This window comes from Bos grunniens, chromosome 7 (genome assembly GCF_055505025.1).
Source record: "Bos grunniens cultivar Pamir isolate PY7600 chromosome 7, Bosgru_T2T1.0, whole genome shotgun sequence".
NCBI classification, from domain to species: Eukaryota; Metazoa; Chordata; class Mammalia; order Artiodactyla; family Bovidae; genus Bos; species Bos grunniens.
This window is the reverse complement of record NC_141171.1, coordinates 1088287-1103894: the sequence shown is the minus strand read 5'-3', so window position 1 is coordinate 1103894 and position 15608 is coordinate 1088287. Positions and strand designations below refer to the sequence as shown.

Here is a 15608-nt window from a genome sequence, read left to right as displayed (position 1 = left end):
ACACGGCCCCATCAGTCTCCACACACAACCAGAAGCAGCTTTCCACAAAGGAAGTGGACTTGTAGTTTGAAGATGGCAGAGTAAAGACGATTCTGCCCCTTCAAATCCTGAAAACCATCCCAAAGAAGGAAAACAATACACAGTAAAATACAAATGAGACCTAAATCTGGGGGCTTGACGCACAGAGTATGGGGAGGCATCCCTGCAGCAGCCAACAAGGGTATACGAAACACCTGTAACCAGACAAGGACAGGAGCAGAGGAGTCGAGGCCGAGGGTGTCGTCATCCCTCATCAGCTCTCCGTCTAGAACCCGCTGACTGAAGAAGTTTAACAACTGTCCACCGACTTGACTTCCTCACATGTACCTATGACCGCTTACTCGGATGATTGTATCTGGGGACAGGAGCTGAAGCAGACGTTTGGAGAAGTATTAGACATAAGTTCTAAGTGGACACTGAAAGTCAAAGACTCAAAACAACATCATCATGCCTCCCCCAGCTGGTGGTAGGGGGTGGTCATGGAGGCCAGCTAATAAATGGAGACTGGTCCAGATCTCTTCCAACTATATTATGACACAGGCCTGGGGCAAAACTGTGAAAGACTGGTGTCCGTCTCACATGGTTTCTGATCCTCTTATCTAATCAGTATGGGAGAATGCATTTGCCTAATCAATGACTATATGACACACCTAAGGCCTTATTAATCTGCTCTGGCAACAACACCGTGTCCAGTACAGCAGCTACAATCAGGACCCCTGGTCAGCTAAGTCTCGGTGGTCGACATTCTCTAGCATCCATCTAGTTTCTTCAAGGGCTGGACTAGTGAATTAAACTGAGCTAGGAGGGACCACCACCCTGACATTTTTAGGCTCTAATGGTGGTGGTAATCTCCTCCATTCTCCCCCATCTCCGAGTTCAATACCGTTTTTGATGTACTGTCTTGGGGATGGCAGTTTCACGTTTCCACTTGGCTTTGCCAATCAAGATAACTCAACTCCAGACCAAAGAACAAATGCAGGGGTCAATCTGCCAGGAGTATCAACTGTCGAGTGTATCAGTTCCAGTCACATACTTGAGGACTGGGAAGATGACTGCTGCATGGACCACGGGGTCCGTTTTGGACCACCAGACTCGTACACTTCAGGAATGAACAGTGCAGAGAATGACGACCTGCTGTGGCTCCGAGATCAACCACCTGGTGAAAGGGACTATGGTTTGTCTCTTCCCCTCAGGAAGGGAGGCTCACGAGGAGCCTGCTCTTGACCTGTGTGCAGAAGCAGAGCTGAGAAGGACAGGGGTGGACAGTGGTAGCCATGAAAATGCCTGTCTGTCTCTCTCCTGTGGGAGTGCAACTGACAGACACCCCCTGACGTGCCCTAAGCCTCCCCTCCGCTCACGACAAGGCCATAAGTCCCACAGCGGCTCTTGGCCAGCAACTGCATATGGAGAAGGAGGTCCTTTCCTATGAGATACTGGATTCCTCTAACAGACAGCTTCCAACCCTTCTTCACACCCTCTCTATGCCAAGGGGTCAGACTGTGCTGTCCCCCGCCAGCTTTCCCACCTCCTCTGACTCCCTCCTTCTGTTCTTCCTCAGAGGCCTTCTCCCTGCATCTCCTGCATGTCTAATGCCATCATGGAACACTAATGCCTTCAGTGAAAAACCTCATATGCTCTATGGGGATGGAAGTCAGCACACAGGAATAAACAACTTGGCCAAGTGGAGTAATCCCAACCTCAGTGAGTGGCCCACAGTGAGATAATGTGGACCACAACTCTGGAAAGGGCTGCAGAATTGAATGACAAGTACTGCAGAAGGCAGGATGGGGTAGGGAGCAGGATGCTGAGGGATTTTCAGGGGATGGGGGTGGGGGAGGAAGGTTCGCAGGAAGGTAAAGGCAGACCTCTCAGATCCCCACAGAAGATCTTGGTTCTTTCTTCACTTCCAGTCAGTTCAGTTGCTCAGTTGTGTCCAACTGCAGCACGCCAGGCTTCCCTGTTCATCACTAACTCCCAGAGCTTGCTCAAACTCACGTCCGTCGAGTCGGTGATGCTATCCAACTATCTCATCCTCTGTCATCCCCTTCTCCTCCTGCCTTCAATCTTTCCCAGCATCAGGGTCTTTCCCAATGATTCAGCTCTTCACATCAGGTGCCAAAGTACTGAAGCTTCAGCTTCAGTATCAATCCTTCCAATCAATATTCAGGGTTGATTTCTTTTAGGATTGACTGGTTTGACCTCCTTGCAGTCCAAGGGACTCTTCAAGAGTCTTCTCCAACACCAACACCACAGTTCAAAAGCATCAATTCTTCGGCGCTCAGCTTTCTTTATGGTCCAACTCTCACATTCATATATGACTACTGGAAAAACCATAGTTTTGACTATATAGACATACATATTGAAAATTACCTTAAATATGAATGGATTAAGTGAACCAACCAAAACACACAGACCAGCTGGGTAGATGAAAACATGTGCGTGTATGCACTTAGCACATTACTTTACTTAACCTCTCCAAATTGTATGTAATTATCTTACATTGTTTAGGTTAATCATGTCTCTATTATGGCTTGCAATTGTAATTATCTTTTTTTTGGTCTGGATATTGATTGTGAAAACTGATAAACATCTTTTATTATTGTGATTATGTAACTATTGTATCATGATTGGTCAACAGAAAATAACACAATTCTGTAACAGTAAAACTATCACTTAATAGAAAAAAAATTCAAAGAAATTCTAGCCTTATAGAATGACAGTGCCTTCATGCAAGAAGAACATGCTATTTCCCACAGCCAAGACATGGAAGCAACCCAAGTAAGTGCCTAATAACACGACTGAATAAGATGTGTTGTATGATTGTGTGTGTGTGTGTGTGTGTGTGTGTGTGTGTGTATAGGCCTCTGTGATGGTTCAGCAGGTAAATAATCTGCCTGCAATACAGGAGATGTGGGTTCAATCCCTGGGTTGGGAAGATCCCCTGGATGAGAAAAATGGCAAACCACTCCAGTATTTGTGCCTGAAAAATCCCATGGACAGAGGAGCCTGGTGGTTAAGTCCAAAGGGTCGCAAAGAGGTGGACATGACCGATTGACTAAGCATATATATATATATATATATATAAAATGGAATATTAGTCATAAAAATGAATGAAATATTGCCATTTGCAGCAATGTAAATGGACCTAGAGCATACTATGTTTAGTGAAATCAGTCAGAGAAAGACAAATACTATATGATATCAATCACTTGGAATCTAAAAAATGATACACATAAATGTATATACAAAATAGAAACAGACTCACAGATATAGAAAAGAAATTTGTGGTTAACAAAAGGGAGAGGGAATTGGGGAGGGACAATTTAGGGGTTTGAGATTAACAGATAAAACTAGCATATATAAGGAAGATATACAAAGGAAGCAACAAGGATATACTATACAGCTCAAGGAATTACACCATTATCTTATAACAACCTATGATAGAATATAATCTCCAAAAATACTAAATCACTAGGCTGTACACCTGAAACTAACACAATATTGTAAATCAATCATATTCCAATTAAAAAAAAGAACAAAATGCTATAAAAAGGAACTTTTAAAGATAAGAAAGAGCTCCAACTTACTGGTACTTCAGAGAAAGACAGAATAAAGAACACATTTCTATTCTGAAAGAAATAATACAAAGTTCCCAGAACTCTAATGGCATGTCCTTCCAGACTGAAGTGCTCACCACAATTAATGAAAAAAATTTCCATATGATGGCATATCACCATAACATTTCAGAATACAAGAAATAAACTTTAAAAGATGTTTTCAGAGATAAAAACAAAACCCAAACCAGGGCATCTGCAAAGGATCTGTAATAAGAATAGCACCAGAAAGTTCAAAAGCCATACAGCACTGCACCACAACGGTACAGTACTCATACCTCAGGGGCAACTGACTTATAACCAAGGATTTCATATCCAACCAAATCACTAATCATGCGATAGGGCAGAAGAAGAGTTTCAGATATCTGAGACTTAAAAACTTTACTTTCCAGGCACCACTTTTGGGGAAGCTATTGGAGGACAGGTCCTACCAAAACAAAGGAGAAATGGGGGTCAGGAAGCAGAGAGAGGTGAAGGAAACCCTCAGGAAAATGCTGGGGCAAGGCCAGGATAAGGCCTCGGTATCAGGTATGGGGGTGGCCAGTCCAGATGTGAGCAGGGTTGAGGTTCCACAAGACGATCAAACCAATGAAACAGTTAAGCCATCTGCAGTAGGAGATCACTTAGACACCTGGCAGAAAGCGTAGGGTTTAATTAGCAGTAAAGACACGGAAAACTGCTTCCTCCTTCAAACAAACAACAAAGGCCACAATTCTAACAAGTGAAAGACAAGTGTTGTTAACCCTAGGGACAAAAATTTGAAAGGAAAAGAAATAAAATCACGGTATAAATGTAAGCTTAACTGTGAAAAGTGTTTATAGGTCCTGATGATGTAAAACTGACATCTGATCTAAACCAATTATACTGTAACTAATTGGGAGGACAGGGGAGTGAGAGAGAGCTAAATCAGTACCTTATGTTCCAAACTGAAGAGAGATCAACAAATAGAGATCTAATCATATTGTTTCAAGATATAAACACCAAAATAACAGCTAGAAGAACTGAATGAGTGCTTCTGGGGAGAGAGAAATAGGAGGGAGGAGGTGGGGGTTCCTTTTTAATAAGTTATCCTTGATAAAAATAAAAAAAAAACAGACTGACCAACTCATTCAGCAAGTTGCAGAACAATCATGTACAAGATGATCCTATTTTTAAAAAATATAAGTTATAAAGGACATAAGTATAAACAGATATACTGGTATTACATAAGTAAGAAGATGTATCAGTGTAAAGGCAGGAAGAAAAAACCCAAATGCCATCAGTGGCCTCCTCCAGGTGACAATGGAGGGCTGGGGGACTTTCCTTTCCCTTTGTTTTTAATTATACAACAAAAAAGTGGTAGGATTATGGCTGTTTTATTTTTCAAGTAATTAAATTCTATGTTTATTATGAAAATATCTTAGTAAGCAAAACTGAACATGTATATCTATGCCTATGGTATCAGTTCAGTTCAGTTCAGTTCAGTCGCTCAGCTGTGTCCAGATCTTTGCAACCCTGTGGACTGCAGCATGCCAGGCCACCCTGTCCATCACCAACTCTGGGAGCTTACCCAAACTCATGTCCATTGGTTGGATGGTGATGCCATCCAACCATCTCATCCTCTGTCGTCCCCTTCTCCTCCTGCCTTCAATCTTTCCCAGCATCAGGGTCTTTTCAAGTGAATCAGCTCTTCGCATCAGGTAGCCAAAGTATTGGAGTTTCAGCTTCAGTATCAGTCCTTCCAATCAATATTCAGGGTTGATTTCCTTTAGGATTGACTGGTTTGATCTCCTTGCAGTCCAAGGGACTCTCAAGAGTCTTCTCCAACACCACAGTTCAAAAGCATCAATTTTTTGGCACTCAGCTTTCTTTATAGTCCAACTCTCACATGCATGCATGACTACTGGAAAAACCATAACCTTGACTAGACAGACCTTTGTTGGCAAAGTAATGTCTCTGCTTTTTTAATATTCTGTCTAGGTTGGGCATAACTTTTCTTTCAAAGAGTAAGCGTCTTTTAATTTCACAGCTGCAGTCACCATCTGCAGTGATTCTGGAACCCAAGAAAATAAAGTCTGCTACTGTTTCCACCGTTTCTCCACCTATTTGCCATGAAGTGATGGGACTGGATGCCATGATCTTTGTTTTCTGAATGTTGAGCTTAAGCCAACTTTTATACTCTCCTCTTTCACTTTCATCAAGAGGCTCCTTAGTTCTTCTTGGGCTTTCTGCCGTAGGGTGGTGTCATCTGCATATCTGAGGTTATTGATATTTCTCCTGGCAATCTTGATTCCAGCTTGTGCTTCCCCCAGCCCAGCATTTCTCATGATGTACTCTGCATATAAGTTAAATAAGCAGGGTGACAATATACAGCCTTGACGTCCTCCTTTTCCTATTTGGAACCAGTCTGTTGTTCCATGTCCAGTTCTAACTGTTGTTTTCTGACCTGCATACAGATTTCTCAAGAGGCAGGTCAGGTGGTCTGGTATTCCCATCTCTTTCAGAATTTTCCACAGTTTATTGTGAGCCACACAGTCAAAGGCTTTGGCATAGTCAATAAAGCAGAAATAGATGTTTTGCTGGAACTCTCTTGCTTTTTCCATGATCCAATGGATGTTGGCAATTTGATCTCTGGTTCCTCTGCCTTTTCTAAAACCAGCTTGGACATCTGGAAGTTCACAGTTCATGTACTGTTGAAGTCTGGCTTGGAGAATTTTGAGCATTACTTTACTATCATGTGAGATGAGCGCAATTGTGCGGTAGTTTGAGCATTCTGTGGCATTGGCTTTCTTTGAGACTGTAATGAAAACCGACCTTTCCCAGTCCTGTGGCCACTGCTGAATTTTCCAAATTTGCTGGCATATTAAGTGCAGCACTTTCACAGCATCATCTTTTAGGATTTGAAATAGCTCAACTGGAATTCCATCACCTCCACTAGCTTTGCTCGTAGTGATGCTTCCTAAGGCCCACTTGACTTCACATTCCAGGATGTCTGGCTCTAGGTGAGTGATCACACCATCATGATTATCTGGGTTGTGAAGATCTTTTTTGTACAGTTCTTCTGTGTATTTTTGCCATCTCTTCTTAATATCTTCTCCTGTTAGGTCCATATCATTTCTGTCCTTTATTGAGCCCATCTTTGCATGAAATGTTCCCTTGGTATCTCTAATTTTCTTGAAGAGATCTCTAGTCTTTCCCATTTTATTGGTTTCCTCTATTTCTTTGCATTGATCACTGAGGAAGGCTTTCTTATCTCTCCTTGCTATTCTTTGGAACTCTGTATTCATATGCTTATATCTTTCCTTTTCTCCTTTGCTTTTTGCTCCTCTTCTTTTTACAGCTATTTGTAAGGCCTCCTCAGACAGCCATTTTGCTTTTTTGCATTTCTTTTTCTTGGGGATGGTCTTGCTCCCTGTCTCCTGTTAAATGTCATGAACCTCCATCCATAGTTCATCAGGCACTCTATCTATCTGATCTAGTCCCTTAAATCTATTTCTCACTTTCACTGTATAATCGTTAGGGATTTGATTTAGGTCATACCTGAATGGTTTAGTGATTTTCCTTACTTTCTTCAATTTCAGTCTGAATTTGGCAATAAGTAATTCATGATCTGAGCCACAATCAGCTCCCAGTCTTGTTTTTGCTGGCTGTATAGAGCTTCTTCATCTTTGGCTGCAGAGAATATAATCAATTTGAGTTCGGTGTTGACCATCTGGTGATGTCCATGTGTAGAGTCTTCTCTTGTGTTGTTGGAAGAGGGTGTTTTCTATGACCAGTGTGTTCTCTTGACAACACTCTGTTAGCCTTTGCCTTGCTTCGTTTTGCACTCCAGGGCCAAATTTGCCTGTTATTCCAGGTGTTTCTTGACTTCCTACTTTTGCATTCCAGTCCCCTATAATGAAAAGGACATCTTTTTTGGATGTTATTTCTAGAAGGTCTTGTAGGTCTTCATAGAACCATTCAACTTCAGCTTCTTCAGCGTTACTGGTCGGGGTTATAGACTTGGATTACTGTGACACTGAATGGTTTGCCTTGGAAATGAACAGATCATTCTGTTGTTTTTGAGACTGCATCCAAGTACTGCATTTCGGACTCTTTTGTTGGCTATGATGGCTACTCCATTTCTTCTAAGGGATTCTTGCCCATAGTAGTAAATATAATGGTCATCTGAGTTAATTTCACCCATTCCAGTCCATTTTAATTCGCTGATTCCTAAAATGTCGATGTTCACTCTTGCCATCTCCTGTGTGACCACTTCCAGTTTGCCTTGATTCATGGACCTAACATTCCAGGTTCCTACGCAATATTGCTCTTTACAGTATCGGACCTTGCTTCTATCACCAGTCACACCCACAACTGGGTGTTGTTTTTGCTTTGGCTCCATCTCTTCATTCTTTCTGGAGTTATTTCTCCACTGATCTCTGGTAGCATATTGGGCACCTACTGACCTGGGGCAGAGAAGGAAATGGCAACCCACTCCAGTACTCTTGCCTGGAAAATTCCACGGATGTAGGAGCCTGGTGGGCTGCAGTCCGTGGGGTCACAAAGAGTCGGACACCACTGAGTGACTTCACTTTCTTTCTATAGTTCCTTTTGGAGAAGAAAATGGCAACCCACTCCAGTGTTCTTGCCTGGAGAATCCCATGGATGGAGAGGCCTGGTGGGCTGCAGTCTATGGGGTTGCAAAGAGTCGGACATGACTAAGGAACTAACACACACGCACAGCGACCTGGGGAGTTCATCTTTCAGTGTCCTATCTTTTTGCCTTTTCATACTGTTTATGGGGTTCTCAAGGCAAGAATACTGAAGTGGTTTGCCATTCCCTTCTCCAGTGGAACACATTTTGTCTATATGCTGCTGCTGCTGCTAAGTTGTTTCAGTCGTGCCTGACTCTGTGCGACCCCATAGACGGCAGCCCACCAGGCTCTTCTGTCCATAGGATTCTCCAGGGAAGAATACTGGAGTAAGTTGCCATTTCCTTCTCCAATGCATGCATGCATGCATGCTAAGTCGCTTCAGTCATGTCCAACTCTGTGTGACCCAACGGACAGCAGCCCACCAGGCCCCTCTGTCCATGGGATTCTCCGGGCAAGAATACTGGAGTGGGTTGCCACTTCCTTCTCCATCTATGGTATTGTATACAGAGAAAAAGGACAGGAAAAATTCACAGGAAACCATTAATACACTAAAGGGTAACTGTGGTTGTTCACCTCTCAGGACCTGGAGGAGGGGCGGGTGTGCAAACAGGGGCCTTATCCACCTTCCCCACAACGTGCATGTGATGGTTTCAAGCAAACACCAAGTCTGCAGTCCTACTGACATGTGAGCAGGATGGCGTAAAACAAGGGGAGGGAGAGCCAGTGGGGAGATGAATAGGATGGAGATGTGGTTGGCGAAATCATGCTGGGCAAACCAAAAACTTCCTTGACCCTATGCGACTTTCTGGTCTGCAGGTGTGGGCCTACACTGCAAGGACCAAACATCACCTAACACAGGCACATGTATGCTACAGCTCTTACAAGGCACCCCTGAAACAAGAGGACACTGCTTTCCCATGTATGTCTGGGCCCAAGGGGGGAGACACAAGCAAGACAAACGGTTTGCTTGTGCAAAATTAATAAAGCTTAACAATAATGAAGCCTAATTATCTGAGAACTTATTCTCAGGCAAGACTTTAATACAATATGTATTTAAGAGAAATTAAGACTGCCTTAATTTGTATAAAGGTCTGTGAATGTTTCAGGAAAAGAAATAGAATGGTATGCTAGGAAATCTTCATTTTTAATTAAAATGACTAGTGTCACTATTTTTAAAGCAAATTCATCAACTGAATTTATATTATTTTAACTGACCACATGGCAGCAGCAAAGGCTGAAGACTGGCCAGGAGTCTTTGCGGCAGGCCCCCAGTAGTCAGTGGGAGGGCCAGGGCTGGTCTCAGGTGGCAGACCTCACTCAGGCCTCAGGCCTCATGTTCACAAGGGGCAAGGGTTTGGCCCTCTCTGAACTGTGGGCTCTGCTACTGTGTTAGGCTTCTGTTCAGTGGCTGTGATGGAACCACTCAACAGATTCAAAAGAATTACTACTACTATACCATCAAAAATCTCTCTGTTCTTTTTTGTATGAAAAGGTTTCATTGTTCTTATCTCACTTCTTCCTCCCACAGACTTTAGTTCACAGAAAATACAACTTTTTGTTGTTATTGAAACATAGTATCAAAAGACAGTCAACAAAATCAATATAGTAATTATTTAAGGAATGCTAAGAATGCTTTCAATAAAACTATTATTATCTCTGCCTCTAGCCTCACTCAACACTTCAGTTGCTAAAAAAAAACAAGAAACAACAAAGAAACAAACAAAAACTTTATCATGATCTGTTTACACAGCGGTACAGATCAAAAAATAACGAAAGCTCATAAAACCAGCTTAGAGAACATCTCTCTGGTTTTTAAATATGTACTCCCTGACAGGCAACACCACCATTCAAATTCCAGCCTTGGCCTAGCCAAGAGGTTTGCCTGGAGCCTTTCCAAGAGTTCCTACTGGTGTGGTTGGGATACTGGAGTGGTAGAATTTTACAGTGTAAGAAATGAATACTTGGGCAATAACTCATATAAAACTTCTAGAGCAACTGTATCATATACTACTTGGCCTTTAACTTTCCCCCACCCCAAATTCAAATTCTTTGCACTAAAAATAAGATTTCAAGTATGACAAAACTGTTAACACCAGGGATATCTGGGTAAATAGTATTTGGAAGTTCTTTGTCCTATTCTTACAATTTTTCTCTAAGTTTTACATTATTTCCAAATAAAAACTTAAAAAAAAAAAGAAGAAGCATTTTTCTGTATATGAGTCTGGGCAGCTGGCTCATATCTGCACCCAGGGTGGCTCAGATGGGCCCAGGCAAATCAGGCATTCCACAAATGTCTTCTAATCTCAACAGTCTTTGAGAAAGTAACATGATCCCAAAGTTTATTTGGATTTTCAACATTGACAAATTTTTTAAAAATGTTTTTTTGTATCTGAAGATTACAATAACAAAATGATTTTGATTAAAAGGAAAAAAACCAACACAGTATCACTACTTACTCTATGAATTATACCAGCTGAATGTAGATGTTTAATACCACAGAGCATCTGGTAAAGAAGGTAGGACATTCTTTCATGGTCCAGCTCCATGTGAATAACCTGACATAAGTTAGCATCCATTAATTCCATAACCAAATACCTGAGGAAATAAATGATCAGCCATGTACACATGAAAATTATCCAAATTCCTTCATGGTATCAAATCAGAATCTTTATAAAAAAGAAATAACTTCATACCTAGTCACTGTATTGGCTAAAGTAAAAAGATAATTTGCTTTCATTAGGTATCTTGATTTACAAGCTATCTTGAAAAGAAGCAATTTTTATATCATAGTAAATAGAATCTCAAACATGCAAAGTCTCCTATATTTAAAATTTTTTGCTACTGGGTCATTCTTACCAATACAGAAACCATGCCGTTACTGCTTGCATCTTAAGAAAACTTTTGACCTTACCTCCCCTACCAGCTACGATCCTGTATTTTTGGTCTTCCTGCAAGCAAAACTCCCCAAAGAGGTATCTACACTCATCATCTTCAATTTTTTTCTCCCATTTTTCCTTAATCTCACTTTAATTAGGCTTTTGCCCCCACCACTTCGCTGAAACTGTCCTCAAGGCTCCTGACACCTCCGTGTTGCTAAACCCAGTAGCTAGTCCTACAATCCTGGCTGACCATGACTTTCTCTTACCACTAGCTTCTTACTGTTGGAGTAAGAAGAACAGGCCAGCACCTGTTCCTGGCCTTCTTTTCTCTACTGTACTCATAGTCACGACGATCTTCTCTGGTTTCTGATCTCAAGGCTTTAGATACCATCTATAGACTGTCAACTCTCAAATTAATACATTCAACCCAGACATCCCACCTGAACTCCAGGCTCACTTATCTAAATGACTGCTTCACAGATCAGTTTGGGTGCCCAATAGACTCCCTGTCTAAAACTGAGCTCCTGATTCTACGCCACCCCCAAATCTGTTCTTCCTGTAGCTTTCCTCATCTCAGTTGAGAGAACTTTTATCCTTCTGGTGAGCACCTGAGCCAAAATTCCAAATGTTGTTCTCAGCAACTCCTTCTCTCAAACCACACAGAGCCTCTCTCAAAGCCTCTCTAAGAGCAAACACTGGGGTTCTATCTTCAACACAGTGTCGACATCCAATCTCATGCCTTTACCATCACTATCACCCCTTTGGTCTAAATGTAGCCACAATAATCCCTCACCTGAACTACTGCAGTAGCCTCCTGACTGGTCTTCTGTGTTCCACCCCATACAGTGGATTCTCAGTCCAGAAACCAAGTTATTGTTTTAAAATGTAAGTTAGATACACTCAGTCTTCTACTGAAAGTCTTACTTGTGAAGGGAAGTCCTTACAACGGCCGAGAGGCCCAGCAGTGTCGGCCCTGCCACTTCTTTGAGCCGATCTCTTCTACTTTCCTCTGCTTCCTTCGATCCAGCCAAACAGGCTCTTGCTCTTCAAGAGCACACACCAGGCACACTCCCATGTCTGCTCCTTGATGCTGCTTGTTCCTTCTATCTTTTAAAAATATAACTGCATTTATTTTAATTTTGGCTGTGCTGGATCTTCACTGATGCACAGGTTTTCCCCAGTTGCGGCAAGCAGCAGGTACTCTCTTGCTACAGCGCGTGGGCTTTTCACTGCAATGGCTTCTCCTCTTGTGGAACACGGCTTCTATGACTTGTGGGCTTCAGTAGCTGCAGCACTTGGGCTCAGTAGCTGTGGCTCCCAAGTGTTAGAGAGCCGGCTCAGCAGTTGTGGCACACGGGCTTAGTTGCTCCGTGGCATGAGGGATCTTCCTGGATCAGGGACTGAACCCCTGCTTCCTGCACTGGCAGGTAGATTCTTTAGCACTGAGTCACCAGGGAAGCCCATTCCTTCTATCTTGATACTACCTTTCTCAAAATATCTGTAGGACTAACCCCCTCATTTCCTTCAAGGCTTCTTCAAATGTCACCAATCCCATGAGGTCCTTCCCTAACTATCCTACTTAAAACTGCAGCCTGACTCCTAAACCCCAGCACTTCTGATCCCTCACTCAGCTTCGTTTCTTCCACATTTGCCACATTCTAATGAATGACATAATTTCCCTATTTGTTATGTTGATTATCTTCCCTGGTTTTCCTTCAAGCTCTAGGAGGAAATATGATCATCCACAATTCTTAAATAATGAAAGGAATTTTTGCCTGTTTTGGTCACTAAGTATGTCAAGTTCAAGAGAGTGCTTAGCACACAGCTGGCAATCAAATTTTCCTTTTGGCTGTGCAACTGAAAGCATGGCATCCTAACCACTGGACTGCCAGGGAATTTCTAGCAGTCAAATATTTGTTGAATGAATAAACCAATAAATTTAAGATAAAGTTGTGCATTATATCTAAATAATAAATTAATATTTCATTTCATTGTTAGTAAAACAATTCTATTTCAGATTTTGGAAAACATACAATATTTAGTCACTTACCCATTTCATATAATAACCATAAATCCCTAAACCCTACAATCCTGGATTTTAGGGGACTAGAGAAAAACATTTTATATTTCAGTAAAGCAAATCAGCAGCATTAATGGCACTGTCTTCTCCAAGGAATCCACTTTCAGTCATCCTTTATCTGTTGTAAAAATGATAACTGTCTAGGGATAAGCACGTGCATGCTAAGTTGCTTCAGTAGTGTCTGACTCTTTGCAACCCTGTGGACTGTAGCCTGCCTGGCTCCTCTGTCCGAGGGATTCTCCAAGCAAGAATACTGGACTGGGTTGCCATGCCCTTCTCCAGGGCGTCTTCCCCACTCAGGGATCGAACCAGGATCTCTTACGTCTCCTACATTGGTGGGCGGATTCTTTATGACTAGAGCCACCTGAGAAGTCCATAGGCACAAATATTATTATTTGTTTTCCTTACTATTTCTATTTCATAGTGAAAAGTGGCTAAGATATCATTTTAAAATGTATTATGTTGTCTGCATTTCCTAAGTTAAAAAAAGCAGTCATGTTCTCTTAAATTCTCAGTCTTTCATGCACAGTGTATTACTGAATAAAAATTATACTTACACATCTTGAAATTCTTCTAGAGTTTTTTGTGGTGTAAACACATTTAACAAACTAATTATCTGAAAAGAGAAAATTAAACCTCAGTATGTCAAACAAGTCTACTTGACTATAAAAATTAAGTTTAACATTAAAATGTATTAAAAACTAGGGAAAAAATCACAGCAGAGCTTTGAAATTTTATTATTGTTACTGCTTTTACCAGAATATTCTATCATACAGCATTTCAAAAGTTAAATGATTAGGATTCTCGCCTTGGAAATAAGATGCACTTTTAATCAAATCACTTTTATGTGTCCCTGGTAACTTATTATTACAGAATTTTGACACATAATGCTTTCCAGCTTTGAACATAAAAAAGTATCAATTATAAGTAGAAAAACACTAAATAAAGCAATATGTTAACTCTGAAAACTTAAATACAATGTGCAAATTTCAAGAAAGTTTTGAAATATGAGGGCTAAGCTTATATTTTGGTACAATAAAGATGAAATGCCTCATAGTATTATGTATTTACCTAAAGAGGGTTCAAAAACTGACCCCATCGCAGGCTTTGGTCCTGGTACTCCAATGTTAAACAATGAATTCTGCTACTTGAGCATTAAAAACACATCCTCAATCATTTCAAATGACTGAGGGAAAGTTGAATTATTCAGTATAAAAGACTGAAGATTGGAGTGGCTGGATAGCCAAGGGGCAAAAAGAAAACTGAATTCATACTTTAACCTTTATACCAAGATAAACTTAAAATGGAACAAAAACTTAAATCTAAGGCATGAAACCATGAAACATTAAAATATGGATAAACATTCAGACAACTCTGGTGTAGAAAAGTCTGTTCTAAGAATGACAAGAAATCTACAAGACTTGATTACATTCAACGACAAAAATCTATGGCAAAAACAACCTGCTGCTGCTGCTGCTAAGTCACTTCAGTCGTGTCCGACTCTGTGTGATCCCAGAGACTGTGCGATCCCAGAGATGGCAGCCCACCAGGCTCCGCCGTCTCTGGGATTCTCCAGGTAAGAACACTGAAGTGGGTTGTCATTTCCTACTTCAGTGCATGGAAGTGAAAAGTGAAAGTCAAGTCACTCAGTCGTGTCCGACTCTTCACAATCCCATGGACTGCAGCCTACTAGGCTCCTCCGTCCATGGGATTTTCCAAGCAAGAGTACTGGAGTGGGTTGCCATTGCCTTCTCTGAAAAACAACCCAAATTAGGTCAAATGGAAAAGATATGAGGATTGATAGCTTTAATATACAAAGATCTTCTCTAAATGCATAAGACAAGTGTGCTCAGTCACTCAGTCATGTCTGATTCTTTGTGACCCCATGGACTGTAGCCCACCAGGCTCCTCTGTCCATAGGATTTCCTAGGCAAGAATACTGTAATGGGTTGCCATTTCCTACTTGAGGGGATCTTCCCAACTCAAGGATTAAACTTGTGTCTCTTGCATCTCCTGCATTGGCAAGGGATATGTTTATAAATATTTTAATGTTTCATGGTTTCATGCCTTAGATTTAAGTTTTTGTTTCATTTTAAGTTTATCTTGGTGTAAAGATTGACGTGTGAATCCAGTTTTTTTTTCCCCCCTTGAGTCTCTTGCGTCTCCTGCATTGAAAGAAACCAACAGTCCTAGAGAAAAATGGACAAAGGCCATGGAAAACAAACTCTCAAGAAATAAAAATAAAAGGCTGGTAGAGATATGGAAAGAAAATCAACCTCACAAATAAAAATAAGGTATCATTTGTCATCTATCAGTTTGGTAAGGTAAAACAAAAAAAATCAACAATATGTAGTTCTGGAGCATTCTGAAATAAAAGCCA

The 15608-nt window shown here is 41.3% G+C and overlaps 1 protein-coding gene across 15 annotated transcripts in view; it reads right to left on the bottom strand.

Moving 5' to 3' along the window:
* Positions 1 to 15608, bottom strand: part of MAPK9 (mitogen-activated protein kinase 9) — a 68126-nt gene that overhangs the window by 21784 nt on the left and 30734 nt on the right. For all 15 annotated transcript variants that reach the window (XM_086407850.1, XM_086407846.1, XM_086407841.1 and 12 more), the window contains 2 exons: positions 13786 to 13844; positions 10726 to 10864 (listed from right to left, as the gene is read on the bottom strand). In XM_086407850.1, coding sequence (XP_086263976.1) covers positions 10726 to 10854 — 129 coding nt within the window. In that variant the 5' untranslated portion in view covers positions 10855 to 10864; positions 13786 to 13844. The remainder of the gene's footprint in view (positions 1 to 10725; positions 10865 to 13785; positions 13845 to 15608) is intronic.